General features: G+C 43.0%; 1 protein-coding gene across 1 annotated transcript in view; it reads right to left on the bottom strand.

Moving 5' to 3' along the window:
• The window catches only part of LOC124555986 (rho GTPase-activating protein 45-like), a 672894-nt gene that overhangs the window by 31883 nt on the left and 618893 nt on the right, over positions 1 to 22118 (bottom strand). The window contains exon 10 of the mRNA XM_047130031.1: positions 3913 to 4107. Coding sequence (XP_046985987.1) covers positions 3913 to 4107 — 195 coding nt within the window. The remainder of the gene's footprint in view (positions 1 to 3912; positions 4108 to 22118) is intronic.

Raw genomic sequence — 22118 nt, 5'->3', positions numbered from 1 at the left:
TCTTGCGGTTCCAGACTGCAGCGCCTTTAACCGCACGGCTACTTCGGCCGGCACACTGTCAGCTTCTGGTGTTATAATAATATTTGAGATCCAATAGGTGACACCCACTGTTAGATTTTGGCACACGCACACACACACACACACACACACACACACACACACACACACTGTCAGCTTCTGGTGTTAATATACTGTTTCAGCTCTGAATGTCTATTTGTTTGTTTTCAACTGTTAGCTATCAATGCCTTGCCTGATTACCACATTATTTTGTTCAAATTTTTCAGTTTTCCGAGTGTAGCTAGACATGGGGAAAGGAAAGAAAATCCTTGAGAAGGAATAAAATCAAATACTTTGATATTTAGTAGTTGTAGTAGGACTAGTTGTCGCTAAAAGTGCGGCACAAAGACTAAAGTACTGTTGTCAACAGGTTCACTTTGACCTGCAAGTTCATTCAATAGTACCTATAAGTGACACATGCGTCTTTTGATAAATAATACCGAAAATTTATTCATTTCTTTAAAGTGGGTACAATCATTGAGGTTTAGTCGTCAAGAAGTGGACTTTGACATGTAAGTTAGATCACTACTGCAAAATGTGTTTTGTTGTGTTACAGAAATAATCTTTACGTAACCTGATAAATAATACAGACAATTTTATTTTGGTGCAAGGACAGAATTTTCGTAGCTCGAACTTTTCTCAGAGTATAACCTTGTCAATTACGGACTTTGACATAAACAAACCTAGCAGCCGCCATGTTTATCCAAGTGATTGTGAAGATAAAATATCGTGTTTGGTGCCTTTCGAAGTTATACTGCTTTTTGTAGTTTAACGTATAGACCATATCAAAGATCTCTCCTAAAACACGTAATTTTTAGTACGCTTCGTTGCGTTAAACTGTCGCAAAATGTGATGTCAGTGCATAAGCATACTACAGGTACTGATATTACTAAGTGGCTGATTATGGAGATACGGTTTCCAAACTTATGTAGAGAACTAACACCACAGTTTCGATCTGTAAATGTGTCAGCCTTCCTCGAAATTTCGTGTTTGTTCATCAGTGAAACATAGCCACAGTTTGGTTCAATATCGAAAGTAACAAAAAGAGCAATAAAAGGAGCTAGTCAATCACGTTAATTACATTTTCTATTTAGGAGGCCGGCCGGTATGGCCGTGCGGTTTAAGGCGCTTCAGTCTGGAACCGCGTGACCGCTACGGTCGCAGGTTCGAATCCTGCCTCGGGCATGGATGTGTGTGATGTCCTTAGGTTAGTTAGATTTAATTAGTTCTAAATTCTAGGCGACTGATGACCTCAGAAGTTGAGTCGCATAGTGCTCAGCGCCATTTGAACTATTTCCTTAAAATGGTGCTTGATCATATGATGAGAGCTCGTTTGTCTAAAGAATGACATAGTCTCTTCAAGGCCCAAGAGGAACTGTGAATAATTGCTGCATTCCCTCCTTAGCAAGTTATTTCATCCACACGTGTTTTTTACTATTATTGAACAATAAAGTAGACAGAATGAGATTTTCACTCTGCACGCGGAGTGTGCACTGATATGAAACTTCCTCGTAGATTAAAACTGTGTGCCGGACCGAGACTCGATCTCGGGACCTTTGCCTTTAACGGGCAAGTGATCTACCATTTGAGCTACCCAAGCACGACTCAGAACCCGCCCTTACAGCTTCAATTCTGCCAGTACCTCGTCTCCTACCTTCCAAATTTCACAGAAGCTCTTCTGCGAACCTGTCAGGGGCGGAGTAGCGTTTTCGCAGTGCAGTGTCGTTGGGTGTGGCGGTGTTCCATTTCAAATGGCACAACAGGAGACACAGCCTAAAGAATGAAAGCCATCACGTAGCAGTACATGTTGTTACGGGTTTGAGAGGATGGAGGAGTGGGAAGCGAAGCCTGTTCCGACGACACGGCTTCAACCCATCCACAGTCCAACGGCGACAGCTTAAATTTGAAGAAAAAAACAGACATTGACTATTCTGAAAAAACTAGGCAGGAGTGACAGTTTTGCTGGAAATTTCCGCTCTTCTGCTAGGTGGACTGGCGGCAGGCTGTATGGCTCGAAGTAGAAAGGAGGCACTCGTTTAGAGACGAGCCCCGTGATTGGACAGGAAAGTGTGGTCCTTCTGCTGGTCTTCTGCAATAGTGGAGATTTCAGTTTTGTGTAAAGAGCTGTCGGGTCTGAACCTTCTCTGTGAGTAGAGAGAACGTGTCACTGTCTGCAACATCTTGCGCGCAAGGCAAAGGCAGTTAGACTCCGATTGATTATCGAGTAGATATACCAGCACGTCTCTGTGAGTTGTATATTCATCCCTCTGTACGCAGAATGGGGAAATTAAGCAGCTCTAACAGCAGTTGGACATTAGAAGTGCTCTTTATTCTCGCGTGGTTGTAGGCTCTGTTTTTATCTGATCAGTGGGCAAGCAGCTGTTCTCACTCGCATACAGTATGATACCAGAGCAGTTCAGCGAGAGGAGTATTAAGGACAATATTAGTCCAAGTAAGTAGGCAAGTTTCAGAGCAGCAACGAGCGTCTACCGAAAGTGCGGGAACTGCAATCAGACAGTCAGCAGCAGTCGCTTTCACTGTTGTTTAGGACATGGTGATACCTCAGTTCGTCGGAATATATCACCTTAATGCAATAAATGTGCTGAGTTACATGCCATTGTGCTTTGTTCGAAAGCTGTCAAATTCATTTGGGAGTTGGATAATTTTGTTATGTAACTCGACGACGTCCTTTTTGTCAGTATTTAGTCAGGTCGCGTTGCGAAATTTATTTAAGAGGGTGACAAGTTCAATACGAATTAATACCAGGCCAAACTGAGAGAGATAGTTAAGGATAGGGAACATTCTTGTCAGTCGAAACTTTTAAGTGAATAAAAAAATGAATATGACAACGTTTCTTTCTCTTTTAGAATTCCCCCCCCCCCCCCCTCCCCTCCCGATCCAATGGAACGCTACAAGCCAAAGGATTGCAGATTGCAGTTATCACGGATCACGGTGCGTAGCTAACCCCGAAAGGGTGCTTGTCTAGGAATGGGACGCATGACAATGAGCCACACACTGCAATGACTGTGTCCGATATTCGTGGATCCGCAGTTAAGCAATTTAATTCGACTTCGGTTGGAGCGGGGTTCAAATTTCTGTAGATCATCCAGAGTTAAGTTTCGCCTGGTTTCCCTAGACCTACTTATATGCTCGTAAATAAACTATATCTTAACAGCCCAGACACGAAACAACATTCACCACAAATCTTCACAGTCAGGTACACGAAACAGCTCCACTAAAGACAGAAATTTCATACTTCCCCAAGGAAAAATGCCCAAAAGCTCTGAATAAATAAACCTTTTCTAATACTGGTGACAAAACCTCTACGTGACTTCTTTGTCCATAATGTCACACGATATTTACATTCTTTATGCAAGACGCCTATGCCTGCATATAAGCAATACCACGACGGCGTACTGCATGTCCCATTTTTCTGTGATTCGATTACTAGTAAAGTATTCCTTCACAGAGCCCATGTATGGGAAATTATTGGGTGACATGTAAAGACCATTATGAGGGTGGGTGGTCCCATACCTCCCACCTGAGGTGCAATGATTCACATAGTCCGTTGGATGAGTACGAACTAGCACGCAGTGGTCTTCATCTGATCGAAACGTGGAAAAAGCAATTTGATGGGCGGTCATTTATAACGTGACATTGAGTTTGTAGGTCCTTGGCAGAGCGATCAGTTTTGTAACGGTGTACTATTCCACGACGTAGTATCGCCTCCAGACATCCAAACTGAAGAAAAATTCCTTTCTCAGTTCACTCCCGTTGTACGTCATTCTGATCAGTCATCGAAATAAGTTTGGGCACACAGACATTAAATAAGTGAATTGCTTATAAGTGACTTACCTGTGAGGGTAGGGGTGCTGCGAGGGACTGCTGAGATTCGAAGTAAGACACTGTGGCGGTTTTGAGGACTCTGTCACTTTCCACCATCAACTCTTGCCCCTGCTGTAGAATTTCATTCTTGGTCCTTTGTAGTTGCTGGTAGCATTCATTCGCCTCAGCGACGCTGGCCCTGCAGCTCGCGTTTGCCTCGTACATCTGCTCAACAGATATCAGTGCGTTAATAACATAGTAGTGTACGACACTTCTAGGCGTTAGCCCATTAAAATACCTGTGTTTGCGACATGTGCCTACTATCTCATCGTTCAATAGTCTAATCGGCTTACACTTTAATTCGTCAACTGCTTCCATGATATGGCTTCCAATAAGCAGTCTGCCTCTTAAAATACAATACTTAAGAGATGGCTGATTTCAAAGGAGTTATGGGTTAGAGAGACATGTAGGATCCAGCAGAACCGAGTTACGACGGTTGAATATCTAGACGCAGCGCTACAAAATGATATGAAGGAGAACACGCGCAAAATCAGTTATAGGGAAGACCAATAGACAACTTGGATTTATTCGAAATATTAAGTAAATACATAATGCAGCTGCAGAGAAGACGAAGAAGAAGTTGATGTCTAAGAAGTCACAGAACGTGGAACTGTAGCTGGGAACAGCAAAACACTTTGTCATGGCCGAGTTTTAATATGGCGCATCCTGACAGTTTCCATCCATGTCGACTATTCCTCCACTGCATGCCAACACCTACATTCGGCAGTGATGACTACAACGTGTACGAAGTTATATTAGAATCCAACCATGTCTTCTGCATGCTTCACTTTTTTTTGTTAGGCAGAGCGTATGCAGTATGATGCATTTTACTGGATTACGCATCACTGTGGGTGGAAGTGGTTTCATTATCAGCGCCAAGTTATCTCTGCTCGTAACACAGCTAACTGTTGACAGCACTGGAATATGTGGCGGCTTCTCATGTTTCAATAAACATCAGCTTCTGTACAAGGTGCGACACTGGTCATAAAGTTTTAGTTACTACCTACAACCATGAATTCAGTAGTGATGTCAGTCCTTCTCTATGCATTCACCCTTCAGTTTCACAGATTTTTTCTAATTATGGATAACTTGCTAGCAACAGTGGTTGTAGTAGTGAGAATTTTTGCTGTACAGGAAACGTTTCACCTCTAAAATCACCAATTTTCCCCCTGGATATACCTGCCATGCAATAGTTTGTTCATCGAAGGTAACTCAAAGAAGTCACCAAATGCTGCGTGAAGAGAATACAAGAGTTGGACTCTGGGGAGGTGAGACAATATTTAATTGCGCCAAGAATCATGAATCAGTGTCCTTGTACCTGCGTCCAGTGCAGAATTGGCTTGTGTGTTGCCGTGTAGCACAGTTACCATGTAGGAAAACTTCCTGCAACACTTTGTCTTGGCAGCCTTCTGTAAGCTCGTATGCCTCTTTGATGGTTTTCCCCTTAAAAGCATAAAATGTTTACACCACAACATCAGAGCGTAAAAGAAATACTCAGCACCACCTTCCCTACTGATGGTTTGGGTTGCGATGCCCCATGGTGCAGAAATATGTGTAACACTTGGACTCAGCTGATTTTCATGAGAGCTGCTCATACGCTCAACCACCTCCTCCCCATCAGCAATGGATAAATGAACGCTAACAGAATGAATAAAATTGTAAATGAAGAGTGAAAAGGGCTGCACACATGCTATAATTTTATAAAGTTACTAATCAGTCTCTACAATCAATCGTTACAAAAAATAGTCACTAAATGAAATTTATCAACTCACTCCTACTGATAAATAAATTAAGTATCACAAAGAGATTTATTTAATCTAATTAACATGTAAATATGAGATTCACTGACCAATGCTGAACCGTTAATTTTTACTTTCAAAATCTTTTCTTAAAGAACTTACTCTATTTACTAGTTATTCACCAAGAACATTAACACATTTAATCACACTAGGTGAGTCTGGAAGTAGTTGCCAGGAAGTAACTGATGGAAAATAAAATTACCTTTAACAAATGTCCCTTGAGGCAGTTACTCTCATAATTCTTGATATTGTCAAACTAACTAACGAAAAATCGTAAAATATTCCAGTATAATCCTCGATGAACACTCTTTCTTGTGTTAACAGAGTCTCACAGCATGCAAGAAGCCGCCATCCAAGTACAGGTACTTCGAAACTTCAGGAATATATTTCCATCTAACATCAAAACTATTTCAGTCAACCGGCCGGAGTGACCGAGCGGTTCTATCCGCTACAGTCTGGAACAGCGCGACCGCAACGGTCGCAGGTTCGAATCCTGCCTCGGGCATGGATGTGTGTGATGTCCTTAGGTTAGTTAGGTTTAAGTAGTTCTAACTTCTAGGGGACTCATGACCTCAGAAGCTAAGTCCCATAGTGCTCAGAGCCATTTGAACCATATTTCAGTCATTCCCTGCGGATTCGCTAACACTGTTACGCGGTTCAGCATGGTACAAGTATTGAAAATTGGAGACGACTAGAGTATAATGCTCACTTGACGTAGATATGACTAGAATAGCGATCTGTCTTTCAGACTGTGTTTCTCTGTCAGTTTTTCAGTTTGTGGTCTCCTCAAAAGCATTCATCACAGATCAAATACCTACCACATTCCCATAATTGTAATAACAGGGTCTGATATGCCCAACGTCTTTATATCTGTACATAGCTCTCAATCATTCCCTGTCTCCCTCTCTACATTAGCCATACATTAGGAGACAAACTACCTGGTAACCTGCTTGTGGTCCGAAAGCACGATAAATTCAAGAGGGAACTAAATCGTTTACTCGTATGATTGGAGTAATTTCCTTCTCAGTATATTCCAGCTGCCTTCCGCCTGCTTCATCCAGCTTCTCTGTGCCATTATAATACCTCTCTCGGCGCAGTGGCTAGTACACTGGACTCTCATTCGGGTGGACGACGGTTCAACCCCGCGTCCGGCTATCCTGATTTTTTTCGTGATTTCCCTAAATCGCTCCAGGCAAATGCAGGGATGGTTCCACGGCCGACTTCCTTCCCCGTCATTCCCTAATCCGATGAGACCGATGATCTCGCTGTCTGGTCTTCTCCCCCAAAGAGCCCAAACCCCAATACATCTCTTAGCTTCTCTCATAATTTGTGTCAAGCCGTTGGCAAGAGCTATGCTTTTACCGATTGTGCTAGATACAGTCGGGAAGCGTCGATGGAAACTGTCTTGTTACAGTGCTCTGATAACATTCTTCAAAGAATAAACTGTGTGAAACAGTCAAATGCGATTAATGTTGCACCCGTGATATTCGGTTCGGCAGCTATCGGACCTTGCGCTTTTTTTATTATTTATTTCAGTTTCATACTGTGTAGTGCTTATGTACCTCAGTTCTGTGGTGTGCGTACTGTAAGACCTTCGGTACACACACCATCAGATTATTTGACTTGTCGCTCTAACGAAGTAGGCGAGTGTCAGCAATATGTCCCGTGGTCTTATCGTGGCGTCTTTATCTTCTGCCGTTAGGTCAGACGATAGAAATGCCACTTGCATGCTTAGAGTAGCAGATTGACGGTGACCAACTTTAAATAGAACTTGATTAATTTTCACACACATTTATTAAAATAATAAAAAGAGTAGACATTACGTAACTTGATTCTGGATGCGCCGGCTTCTGTGGCCCTGAGGTTCTAGGCGTTTCAGTCCGGAACCGCGATGCTGCTACGGTCGCAGGTTCGAATCCTGCCTCCGGCATGGATGTGCGTGATGTATTTAGGTTAGTTAGGTTTAAGTAGTTCTAAGTCTAGCGGACTGATGACCTCAAAGGTTAAGTCCCATAGTGCTTAGAGCCATTTGAACCATTTGATTCTGGATGCTGTTTACAATTGACAATCTGAAGTTCCTTTGGTCTTGGTACGTTAATCTTATTCTCACATATCTCTGATACTTGACAAAGTGTCTATTCATTTATCTTCATGGCTATGTACAGGAATATGATAATCTTATTAGGCGCAGACTGAAACTTGACTATAGACTGGTACAGACTAATGCAGACTAATGCAGACTCGCACAGACTAATGCAGACTGACTAATCGGAGGTCTGTACACTCGTTATAATACCTCGCGCGTTCAGGTATCACTGCACGAGTGTGATCCGCGAGGAGCAAAGGTTCTACGTTAGCAGCAATCTCATTGGCTGCGTTACCTATTAACCCATTACTGGCCAAAACGCTATCGGATCATTTTTTGCAAACTTTTATACATAAATACGTTACATTGAGTGATTAATTGAATAAAAAGTTGTTTTCAAAATTTTCAGTTTATTAGAACAAAAACTATAGACCGTCCCATTTTTGGGACATTGGCCAAATGCGCTATTCAAATTCACAGCCTTATTCTCCATGCATAATATTGTAAGAAACAACACAAACAATACATAAAGAATGTTTTGATATTATTGAATGTCTATTAAGTATGAATAGAAGCAAAACACTTGTCGTGTACACCAACATTGCACCTATCACAATTTTTTTTTCTTGCAGTAAGCACATCTCTTCTGTGTTTTACTTGACACAATGAAATAATTTCCTGGATCTAGTCGTACATCTGTGCTCACCCGTCCTCCCATCAATTTGCTTCCTTGTGGTCCTCTGCGTTTTGGTACTGATCCTGTTTTCTTTGATAGGTAAAACATCACTATTCTCCGTCGGACATCCAAAAGTGAGAGCATACCAAGTTGCTAGAGTTAGCAACTTGGTATGCACGCCATGTGTTTACTATGCAGATATCTATCATCTGTGTGAAGGATGGCCACTACCATTTCTTTGACCTTATCCTCGTCCCATAAAGTGATATCTGCTTGTCCAGTAGATCAACGCCACCCATAGGGGCATTGTATTCTTCAATGAGATGTGGCATTGTTACAGATATTTCCTTTTCCTTTGCTCGTGAGTATGTTTTAGTAGAACTCAGAGGAGTAATAGTACATTTTGTACAACAGACTCACTGTTCAGTACATTTTCGTCAATGTCTTCTTCATCTGTTATTACATCTGCATCGGGTGGAATAATCTCCCATTCTACGTCATCATCTTCATCATCACTCTCTTGATGGTTCTCTAATTCTGCTAGAATTTCTTCAAGTGTAAGTCCACGCGGCATGTTTTTATCCTGTTGGAATCGTAAAATTCGAATAGAATATGAAGAAACGCAGATGTAAAGAACGTAAAGTGCAATTCTTCTCTGTATAATACGTGTATATAAGAATAGGGCACATCAACAATAAATGATAGTGTAACATGCCATTGTCCCATTATCGGGACGCATAAAATATATCGATATTGCACTTTCTTGAAAAAATCTGAAGTATTCTTAATCTTACACAGACATCAATATGTTCATAACAAACACGACCAGACAACTAAACCACAGCTCATTGTTGTCCAGGAACTACCAGCAGACATACAGTGTGTCAAGTGCGAGAACAAAAAATCGGCAAGTTTATAATTTTCATGACGTGAGGTACGTAAACAAAGTTATTTATTTTACATTTACAGGCATAATAGCAGTTAGTTGAACCTAGAGGTGCAACAATAAAAGCTGAAAGCTCCATTGCTTACGTAGAAATACACTCCTGGAAATGGAAAAAAGAACACATTGACACCGGTGTGTCAGACCCACCATACTTGCTCCGGACACTGCGAGAGGGCTGTACAAGCAATGATCACACGCACGACACAGCGGACACACCAGGAACCGCGGTGTTGGCCGTCGAATGGCGCTAGCTGCGCAGCATTTGTGCACCGCCGCCGTCAGTGTCAGCCAGTTTGCCGTGGCATACGGAGCTCCATCGCAGTCTTTAACACTGGTAGCATGCCGCGACAGCGTGGACGTGAACCGTATGTGCAGTTGACGGACTTTGAGCGAGGGCGTATAGTGGGCATGCGGGAGGCCGGGTGGACGTACCGCCGAATTGCTCAACACGTGGGGCGTGAGGTCTCCACAGTACATCGATGTTGTTGCCAGTGGTCGGCGGAAGGTGCACGTGCCCGTCGACCTGCGACCGGACCGCAGCGACGCACGGATGCACGCCAAGACCGTAGGATCCTACGCAGTGCCGTAGGGGACCGCACCGCCACTTCCCAGCAAATTAGGGACACTGTTGCTCCTGGGGTATCGGCGAGGACCATTCGCAGCCGTCTCCATGAAGCTGGGCTACGGTCCCGCACACCGTTAGGCCGTCTTCCGCTCACGCCCCAACATCGTGCAGCCCGCCTCCAGTGGTGTCGCGACAGGCGTGAATGGAGGGACGAATGGAGACGTGTCGTCTTCAGCGATGAGAGTCGCTTCTGCCTTGGTGCCAATGATGGTCGTATGCGTGTTTGGCGCCGTGCAGGTGAGCGCCACAATCAGGACTGCATACGACCGAGGCACACAGGGCCAACACCCGGCATCATGGTGTGGGGAGCGATCTCCTACACTGGCCGGACACCAATGGTGGTCGTCGAGGGGACACTGAATAGTGCACGGTACATCCAAACCGTCATCGAACCCATCGTTCTACCATTCCTAGACCGGCAAGGGAACTTGCTGTTCCAACAGGACAATGCACGTCCGCATGTATCCCGTGCCACCCAACGTGCTCTAGAAGGTGTAAGTCAACTACCCTGGCCAGCAAGATCTCCGAATCTGTCCCCCATTGAGCATGTTTGGGACTGGATGAAGCGTCGTCTCACGCGGTCTACACGTCCAGCACGAACGCTGGTCCAACTGAGGCGCCAGGTGGAAATGGCATGGCAAGCCGTTCCACAGGACTACATCCAGCATCTCTATGATCGTCTCCATGGGAGAATAGCAGCCTGCATTGCTGCGAAAGGTGGATATACACTGTACTAGTGCCGACATTGTGCATGCTCTGTTGCCTGTGTCTATGTGCCTGTGGTTCTGTCAGTGTGATCATGTGATGTATCTGACCCCAGGAATGTGTCAATAAAGTTTCCCCTTCCTGGGACAATGAATTCACGGTGTTCTTATTTCAATTTCCAGGAGTGTATATGCGTCCCAAAAAAGAGACAATGGCCAGTAATGGGTTAATTCGCGGATCGGCGGTCTAAGACAGCGCCATCTCGTAGTGCGGAGACAGACGAGCGCTGCGCCTGTGCTGTTTTGCTTAGCGGGGCGCGCTCTATTGGGAAAGTTGTGTATGCGCTGACTGCGCGGAACTATGTACACAACAAGTTCAATGCGATAATTCGTGGCAGAAAAGATGAGCCAGCTCAGCTTTTGTGGTGTCACCGCCAGACACCTCTCTTGCTAGGTGGTAGCTTTAAATCGGCCGCGGTCCATTAGTATACGCCGGACCCACGTGTTGCCACTGTCAGTAATTGCAGACCAAGCGCCACCACACGGCAGGTCTAGAGAGACGTCCTGGCACTCGCCCCAGTTGTACAGCCGACTTTGCAAGGAAAGGTTCACTGACAAATACGCTCTCATTTGCCGAGACGATAGTTAGCAGAGCCTTCAGCTACAATTGCTACGACCTAGCAAGGCGCCATATTCAATTGACATTGAGATTCTATTAATGTATCATCAAGAGCGATGTTCTACAAATGTGGATTAAAGTTAAGTATTCCAGAAGCTACGTACTTTTCTTTATAGCATTCATTACGTATCCTGTTTCAGACCTCACGCCAGCCTGCGTGAGTTTAAGCGCGAGCCTTTCGGCTTCCTCTCATTGTGTCTAGGCTGTCTTGTCTAGACACAACAGCTTTAATAGATGTATTAAATCTTTCAGCAACAACAGAATTCTTATTAAGCCAAAGAGGTACTAACGCAATATTTCTGTAACGTATTTCCAGTTCCACGGAAAACGTAAACTCCGTCAAGAGGTCCTAGTGGGACCATCGGTACGGACTGATCGTCATGTCATCCTCCATCATGGCGTCATTGGATGCAGTATGGAGGAGCGTGGGGTCAGGACAGCGCTCTCCCGGCCGTTGTCACTTTTATTGGCCTGGAGCCGCTGAACCCCTGTCCAGTCCTCCCTCCAAGGACACATCCTGGTGGTTCCGGGAACCGAACCTAGGACTTAAGAATGCCAGTCAGCCCCACTAACCACTCAGCTACGGAAGCGGACATTTGAAGTTTGACTGGTGACTAAAAAGAAGTGAAGCACCAGAACTGACAGTGGTGATGATGTCATTTACTCGTATTATACAGAAAGCCTTTCTGAAAAAGCGGATAAAATATCGCACTATTCCACGCATCATGACGCGTAAGTTACCATAGAAGCTCTAAAATTACGAATGAATCTTTATTTTATGACTGATAGGCGACAGAGGGCGAATTTAAGCGTGCGATATCGATGGATGGCCGTCGATGTATACGAACAAGAAAGACAGACATACAAAATTAACATTTATGGACCATGTTAATTTCAGATCATTCAAAGTATGTCATGTTTTATATACACTGACGGAGATGAAAAGTTATATACAATGAACAGCTTTACCGAACTGTAGCAAACTCATACTCCAGTATTTATATGCCTGTGGGGTATGTTGATTACAATTTCATCCTTGCACAAGAATAGTTTCAGTACGCAAAGGAATCAACCCATCAGCTGATGAATGAGGTGAGTACATCGTCGCTATCAAGTGGGTCTAATGTTACTGGAACTTCTCAGGAGGAGTTTGGAACACAATATTACCACATAACGTGTTCGTGTTGCTATCGGATTTTGAGAAAGATTGAATGATTGGCGCGAGAGGAACGTGCGAACATCGTACTGAGAGCAAAGAAAGACAGCTGCCTCAAAACAAGTGTGGCAGGAAGAATAGTCCGACTTTATTAAAAATATTTTTGGCATGTTTTAAGGAAATAATATATGTGATGCCGCTGAAGCTGGGGATGTGTCCGATACTAATGCTGCAATAGAATAAATTAAGAACATTCTTTGAATACCTAAGTCAGCATATAGATAATAACGTAGCATATTTCTACTCTTTGCATAGCACCACACGAACAGTCAACTTTAAAATATGGTCTAGAAGAACCTAGTCACGCCTGGCAGCTGGCCCTCATCATAAGTGAATGCAATGTAGACGAAAAGGCGCCGCATTATTTGACAACACAATCAACGATTAGTCAGTGGAAGCAATCACAACTTTCAAGTACTTAGGAGTACCTCTCCAGAGCGACCAGATAAGTCTAGTTGGGGGGAAATCATATGCCGAACTAAGAATCATTGAAAGAACGACAGCGAAGTGTAATTTGCCCACGAAGCTGCTGAAAATGAATAAAATGACTAAAGAACGATTCCTTTGGATGATATTATTATAAAAATCACAGATGGGAATGGTACGATTCGTGCAACAATGTATATCGTCACGCTGTTTGTGGTCAGTCACTGGAGCTCATCTCACAATAAGCGCTTGAGGGTAGGAAAGGAGGGTGCAGGGATATCTGCGAGTTGGGGGATGTCGTTCGACAGGGAAGTATTTGACCGCTGAGTGAGAGTTTCTTAGCGTTCCTGGTTTTCATCTGCAGCAATGAAACGGTTATGAATCACAAGTGAGATCTCCAAGTTCCAAATTTCTTCAAATACTCTGCATTCCTTACACCGAGCAAGATAGAGCCATCGTTAACATACTTGACTCGCATTCGCGAGGACTACGATTCAGACACTGTCCGACCATCCTGACTTAGGTCCTCCGTGATTTCCTAAACCCCTTATGGCAAGTGTCGGGATGGTTCCTTTCAAAGGCCATGGTCGATATCCTTATCCATCCCTCTTTCATTTGAGGTTGTACTCCGTCTCTAATTACCTTCGTGTTGATGGGACGTTAAACACTAATCTTCATTCGTTTTTCATTTTTGCACTCTTAACAGGAAGGAATACGTAGCAAAAATTACACTTTATTACTGTTACCTTTTCAGTACGTTCCACAAATATAAGTTTACGCAACATTAGTCCGTGATTTCTAGTAAGGGGCGTAATTACGATACTTACCAATTTTGAATTCCTTAACTTGTCTAATTTTTCCATGGATATTATTTACGACAGTTTTTGTGTGCGGTGTTTCATAATGCAGGGTAAAAGTATTAAGATTTAAGATTAAAAAATAACACCGTGTTTACTTATTCATACGTTTCGCATTGTTGTCCTCCGATGGGAGGAAATATTGTATAGTCTGAGTGCGTTCGGTATTTTTCCTACAGTTTGCTCCTTACATTCGTAGTCTTAAGTTTGTGGACTTCGGAAACACTGTCCCAGTTACAACTCATTTCATTGTTCATGTCAGCTACGGAAAAAAGATAGCCCTTCAGATCGAAAGAACTGGCTGCAGGAAACAGCTGAGAAATATTTAGCAGTAATAACGCGCTACTTGTGAATAAGCATTTCCATCCACTGCAGCAAAAGACGAATGAGACTGTGGACAAAGTAATCACTGTGAAACGCAGATCTTGCCTACATAGGCACCGTACAGCAGCCTGATGTAAAGCCTTTTTCACACAAGCGAATTTCTTGTGTCAGTCGACCACTCGGGTAAAGTGAGTCTACTGCAGCGCCTTAATTCCTGTAGTAAGACACATTTATGAAGTGATCAGATGGCATTTTTGGCAAGGATATCCCCATTTGGGATTTTTCGGCCACCTAGTGCGTCGATGATGAAATGATGATTAGAATATGACAATACCCAATCCCCGGGCGGATAAAATCTCCGAGCCGCCCCGGAATAGAACCTGGGACCCATATCTGTGTTTACACGTCAGCGCCAAAATTGCGATTGTTGTGAGTGCTGTCTGCTACGCATTTCGGCGCCAGAATAGTGACAATGAGGTCCCTGTCCTTCTTACGAAAAGTCAAAATATAATAAAAGCATTCAGGAACTATGGGTTTATTAAGACACAAAGCAAAATTTATAGTCAGTTTTCTTTACAGAGGTTATACAGGGTGAAAAGTATTTACACCGACAAACTCTGGTAGGTGGTAGGGGACATCAAAACAAATATTTATCCCTAATGTCATTTTTTCCTATGAGGATTATTTAAACCGGTAGAGGCCGTATTACGCTCTTAAGTTGTTAGAGGCCCTATTACGATCTTCAGATGTTAGAGGGCTTATTACGCTCTTCAGTTGTAAGCAACTGCTGTCCACCAGTGTAGTAGTGCATTGTCTCTGTTTACTAATGGAGCGATAAACCTGGAATGAGTACACTGATATGGTTCCGGCCGGTGTGGCCGTGCGGTTCTAGGCGCTACAGTCCGGAACCGCGCGACCGCTACGGTCGCAGGTTCGAATCCTGCCTCGGGCATGGATGTGTGTGCTGTCCTTAGGTTGGTTAGTTTTAAGTAGTTCTAAGTTCTGGGGTACTGATGACCACAGATGTTAAGCCCCATAGTGCTCAGAGCCATTTGAGCCAGTGATATGGTTGGTGAGTACTACGTAGCGCACCACAACGGACGAGCGACACAGAGGTTTTATCAACAACAATATCCTGATCGCTGTATCCCGCATCATACGACCTTTGCTGCTGTGTACCAACGTCTGCGTGAGACCGGGTCATTTAGTAGATTACCTGGACAGGGACGCCGTCGCACGGTAAGAACGCTGCAATTTGAGGTAGATGTCTTGCAGCATGTGCAGCGGGATCCTTCAATCAGCACTCGTGCAATTGCACGTAATATGGGGACGAATCAGACGAATGTAAGAACAGTCCTTCGAAAGCAATTGTTACGTCCATTTCACATACAGCGTGTCCGCAACCTGGAACCAGTTGATTATCCACCCAGACCACAGTTTTCGCAGTGGTACCTGGAACAGTGTGAAATGCATCCTACATTTCTATTCTCTGTGTTGTTTACCGATGAAGCAATGTTCGGGCGTGATGGAGTCTTCAACATGCACAGTTCGCATGTTTGGAGTGAGGATAACCCACATGCCACAGTTACTAGCGCTCATCAAGTGCGCTTCTTCGTTAATGTGCGGGTCGGTGTTGTTGGGGACTGTTTAATTGGGCCGTATCTGCTACCTAGGCCATTAAATGGCAGGCACTATTGCAATTTTCTCGCCAGAGCATTGCCAGAATTGCTGGAAGACGTCCCGCTCCCTACAAGACAACGTATGTGGTTCCAACATGACGGGGCGCCGGCTCATTTCAATCGTCGTGTGCGTCGATTCCTGGACCGACGGTTCCCAGAAACGCGGATTGGCAGAAGTGGTCCTGTACCATGGCCTGTTCGATCCCCAGACATGTCTCCTCTGGACATTTTGTATGGGGAGAGATGCGCAATCTTGTTTACACAACTCCTGTTACTTCAGAAGAGGATCTGGTTACCTGTATAGTAGCAGAAGCAGCAGGAACAATGCAGGGTACTCCTGGGGTTTTTGCCCGTGTCAAACAGATCATGATCCGACGGTGTAACCTTTGTTTATGTGTCAATGGAGGCAATTTTGAAAATCTAATATAATTGAAATTGGGTTGTGTTAATGTGTTGTCTCTCGGTCATAAAAAATGGAAAAGTGTTTGTTGGTTTAATTAATTTGCCGCCAAATAAATCTTCCTCTACCGGTTTAAATACTCCTCATAGGGAAAAATGATATCAGGGAAAAATATTTATTTTGATATCCCCTACAACCTCCCACAGTTTGTCGGTTTAAATACTTTTCACCCTGTATAGTAGTTTCTCCTGACAGCTAAGAATATAAGTAATAGAGAAATGGTCAAAAACAGTGAAATTAGAGTTTAATGTCCTGCCGATAGCGAGATCATTAGAGACGGAGCACAGGCTCGGACTGAGAAAGAATGGGGAAGGAAATCGGTCGTGTCCTTTCCGAAGAAACTCTCACGGCATTTGTTGTGACCGATTTAGGAAAATCACGGCAAATCTAAATGTGAATGGCCGGACAGCTGACTCGTCGTCCTCCCGAATACGAGCCCAATGAGCTCACCATGCGCCACCTAGCTCGTTGAGAAAGTGTCGCCACATATTTTAAAACATCAATATATATTTGCTTCAGAAAATATACATAACAAAGCCATCTAACAATAGTTAGGGGACAGCACTTTTTGTATTTCACTTTATCCTTTGTGTATTTTTTTTCATTTTTAACCGCTACATAACATACAAAACTATTTATGTCCTTGGAAAGCGTTGACCTTTCCGCTGTTGAAACCAGTTTCATTTTAAAAATTAATATATAAACGTTCTTCTTTCTGCAGTCTATTTCTTGCTCCCATTTTGTATACCATAAGTAACATTTTTCTATGAGATATTTGGTCTCTCTTTTGGGAGAACACTGATGAGAACAATATAGAGTCCCGTGAAATGTTTACACAGAAGCACAAAAACATATCGAACAATAAAATAAATATTAAGAAAACACAATATCCATTTCTGTAACATGAGTGAGCAAGGAGAGAATTGGTTAACTACTTGACGTAAGCAGACAATGCATATGTCCCTTGTTTGTGCTCATACGCAGACTTCAGCATACTCAGGATCTTAGAACTGTACACTCGGCAGAGTCAGCTAATCCTTGACGTCACCGAAACACATGTGAGTTGACTGATGACTAATTTACACGCTAGCATTTGACGCACGCTCACCTAGAGGAACAGATTCGGACAAGAAAGTCGCTCGTGTGATACAGGCTTAGAGGACTACGACGAAGGTAGCCGCGTGGTGTCGAGCGCTCCTGCAAAAGAAGCACACTTGTCAGCATTATACACAAGCTTTCTCATGTTTCTACTTTATTTCTCTTCCGTTTTTTCTTTTCTTTTGCTATACTTTTCCTATTCTTCCTGACTGTTTCGTAGAACAACTATCTTTTGATGGAGAATTTATTATTCCCCCTAACCAGTGCCATGCTTTCTGTCGGCATGCCATTACTGTCAGTTGGCAGACGAGTTGTGTTGACAGGGCTGACGTAGCGGCACTAATACCATTGGTATAATTAATTTCAGTATCGCTATTACTATTATTATTATTATAATTATTATATCACCAGTTCTCTGTCCTATATACATAGGAGCAGTCACACAGGCGTGGGATAGTAGCACGTGAAATAGTTTTCATGGCACAGTCTGATTTTAAATACCCTTCCATTTGCTATTCATTTAGCTACTCCGAAGATGACCTGCAATTACGACCAAAGAAGCTGGAAAATAGAGGCAAAGATTTAATCTGAGGATATCTGTAATCCAAGGCGGTGGGCTTAGAATGAAAGCATTTCACTATTAAAATAGTTATAAATATTAAAACTATAGAGGAACCACGAAATTTTAATTACCTCGGGCATGACGTATGTTACTGCGAGACAAATGATGTTATCAGTAGAAGAAGTATATTTCAATGAACGTGTCGTACACTTAACAGGGCATTAAAGGAAATGCACGGAAATAAATATAAATAAAGTTCTAGAAGTGATGACAGTCCAGACTCTGTTAGCCTCTGCTGTATTTACAAAATAACTATCGAACGAATAACAGCAAATGGAAACATATCTCTCCAATTTGGAGGTGTATCACCTGACGTGAATACGATGTGGGATTGCATCTGGTGTAGGTTTAATCCTTTTGATCCGAATCGCTGAATCAGTATAATTTACGAAAGTATGAGTCTCTAAATCAGTCGTCAATAGTTGTTTAGCTATTTCGAACTAAATTTTCACCTCTAGGTCATACAGTTCCTCAGTGGGGTATAAAATGACATCAGAACAACGGGGCAGATGGTTCTACGAACATTTTATTTACTATAAGGAATTCTACGCGGGCGTCTTGCTCATCATAATCTTCTACTGAAGATTCTCTTGCTAATCTTATGTTATCCACATTCCATAATTTGTCTGGTTAAAAATATATGTTTTCTTAATGCTCCAGATATTGTGGCTTGAACAGTCAGTTCGGTGGAAGACATTTGCTCTACCGCAATCATATGGCTTGCATACCTATATGCAATAGAAGTGAGCTAGCCACAGTCAGCTGAATAGAAAACAAAAGTCCACACCAGTTAAAAGCAAAAAGTGCAGTCAAGAAAGCACTGAAGTCTATTGTGAAAAAATAGCAACTTTAAGTGATATGTAACAGAATTTTCAGTGCCAAGGTTTATTTACTCTTGGTGTGTGTGGCTACCTTCGACACTTCGTGTTTATACCGAAAGAAAAACAGTCTACATATTACGGCTAGTTTCTGTAGTTTATTTATCCGCTCCAGACGCATTTCGCTCTTTTTCAACAAAGCATCGTCAGTGATGTTTTGGTTCTTCTCATTGTTTATTATCGATAGGTCCGTATCTGTTTCCCTGTAGACAGCTTCCGGCCCATAGTTGTAGTTTTCTTCTCGTGGAGCGGGACGTATGGCCTTTGCTGTTCACAGGATGAGAAAATGTTGCGCAAACAGTAATCAAGTTTATTGCTCTTACGTAGATAGTAAATCAGTATTTTTAAATTTGGTATTGTGCCCACAATACGAATGAATTAAATGTGCTATTATAAACTCAGCTCTCTTTCCGTCTTCTGACTTTGGATGCTAAAGTCAGAAGCTATTGTGAAAAAATAGCAACTTTAAGTGATATGTAACAGAATTTTCAGTGCCAAGGTTTATTTACTCTTGGTGTGTGTGGCTACCTTCGACACTTCGTGTTTATACCGAAAGAAAAACAGTCTACATATTACGGCTAGTTTCTGTAGTTTATTTATCCGCTCCAGACGCATTTCGCTCTTTTTCAACAAAGCATCGTCAGTGATGTTTTGGTTCTTCTCATTGTTTATTATCGATAGGTCCGTATCTGTTTCCCTGTAGACAGCTTCCGGCCCATAGTTGTAGTTTTCTTCTCGTGGAGCGGGACGTATGGCCTTTGCTGTTCACAGGATGAGAAAATGTTGCGCAAACAGTAATCAAGTTTATTGCTCTTACGTAGATAGTAAATCAGTATTTTTAAATTTGGTATTGTGCCCACAATACGAATGAATTAAATGTGCTATTATAAACTCAGCTCTCTTTCCGTCTTCTGACTTTGGATGCTAAAGTCAGAAGCTATTTACTTTCCATATACTCACAACTAATTGGACCTGACCTGTGAGACTATGGGGATTCAAATACAACTCTTCGTACAAAATAGTTGTTAACTCTCATGGGACATATCAAGGAATAAGCATCTAACGTGCCAGGCATGAAAACCGCAACACTAGGAACGACAGCAGATCACGAAAGTTTACGTGTTATGCGCAGACAACAGAATAGAAAGAATATATTATTAAATTTTTAGTTGATGTGGGAGTGCAAAGGTGATAAACTTAGTACACACAGCTGCTAACTCTGATGGCAGCAATGGCTTCACCGCAGTTGGGCATGGAGTCGAACTGAGCTTGGATGACAGATCGGTTACCTTATTCCATGCTGCTTCAATTCTATTCCATCACTCTTTAATCGCACTGGCTGGCTTGTAATGGCGCACCAGTCTCTTGGCAACCTTCCTGCCTCTGTGGAATACCGACGCATGGTGGAAGACTTTTCTCCTTCTCACACGGGGAACAACCCGATATCCTCACATAGAATCAACATCCAAACGTCATTTGTGAATGAGAAACCATTGGGTGAGAGGTATGGAAAATGTGCTCCTCAGGGCCACAGTCGAACGCCTTCTGTATTGAAACAGGTCATGATAACACGGAAAATATAACGACTTAATGTTATTTTGCCGAATGTTAACGGCAAGCAACGAAGAAGGGCACAGTCACTGGCCTTAAATCGTCATAAAAGTAGCGGCTACTGTCCAGATACAGTCGCGTTGTAATTCCAGTGGTACCCCTTAAAATTACGCCAGGTACTGGGTACGCATGGAAATGACGAATGAAATCTGGCAACGTTCGTTCTCTCGGAGTTTCCACATACAGATACGTCCATTGTGCCATGTAGTCAGCAGCGGGATTCATCTTAAAAGACGGCATGCTGCCACTCCTTTGCCCAGTGTAGTCGATGCGCTTCTCTCAGCTGCCGCAACAATGGTCGCCATAATGGCAGGTGGTGGTTCTCCAGACGTCGTCGCACTGTCCGTGTGTATTACTAGTCTCGCTGCAAACAAGTCCATTCCCCGACTCGCGGTACGTGACGTGGCAGTACGATCCCGTACTGCCGAGCGAACAATACGTCTGTGTACTCTAGTAGCCAGGGGGGCTGACATTCTGTATTGTGCAGAATATGGCAATCTGGAACCCATCGTCCCCATACGTACAAGACAGTCCTGGGATCCTGACCAACTTGAACAGCAATATAGCGGAACGATACACCGCAGTCTCGATAGGTCACGATAATGGAAGATCTTTCTCCTCCTTAGGCAACGCATAATACGAGCTCCTCACAAGAAAAACAGTATTCAAATGCGATTTGCGAATGTCAACTTCATTTACAAAGAGACTGCAAATGTCGTTACTCCCACCTACTTTGTATGGTTGCGCTGAAGCGCGAATCATTTGCATGTCCAAGCATGTAGTAGATTTCATACCAGAATGAAGCATGTTGCAAACCACCTTCGTAGTGTTGCAATTTTCATGGACGCAAGTAAATTAATGTTTAAATCTCTCTAGAGCCAGTAATGTGAGACAATGTTTCAACAAGGGAACGGCCGAAATGTTGGTACACATTACTAACCGCTATTCTTACTTAAGAGTTGGTGAATAGTACGAAGTGGTAAAATTTCTTGGCTGCATTTGAAGAGTTATATTCCATCAGAAGAGTGCTCGTCAGTGTTTTGTAAGGAATCCACACATATTAGAAAAATATATGTATGTATGTGCACAGGGTGGTCAGAAACAGACTCAAAAGCTTGTAAGGGTGTTGCAGAATAAGTTGTACTGAGAAACAATTGTTAGGAAAGAAATTCGAAACGTTGCACTATTTCCGAGTTAATCAATATTGATGTTAGCAAACAGGCCGTTGCGCGTGCAAAATCAAGTGGCCCACCAGATACAATTAGTGTCTGTTGTACTCATAGCGTAGATGGTAGCGCACGAGGCTGTTCAGCATTTGGCTCGAGTTCTATCCTTACTATGGGCCCATGTCCAATTTTTGGATCGCTTTCGTCTCTAGTTTAAGGGAATCAAATGAAGAACACGTTCGACGATGCCTTCTCTGGAAGGACACTTAAACTTGAGCGAGCAACAATCTGATTGGCTTACTTCAATGCCAATTAACTCGGAAA

The sequence above is a fragment of the Schistocerca americana genome, chromosome X, assembly GCF_021461395.2.
Source record: "Schistocerca americana isolate TAMUIC-IGC-003095 chromosome X, iqSchAmer2.1, whole genome shotgun sequence".
Taxonomy (NCBI): Eukaryota; Metazoa; Arthropoda; class Insecta; order Orthoptera; family Acrididae; genus Schistocerca; species Schistocerca americana.
This window is presented reverse-complemented; position numbering and strand designations above follow the sequence as displayed.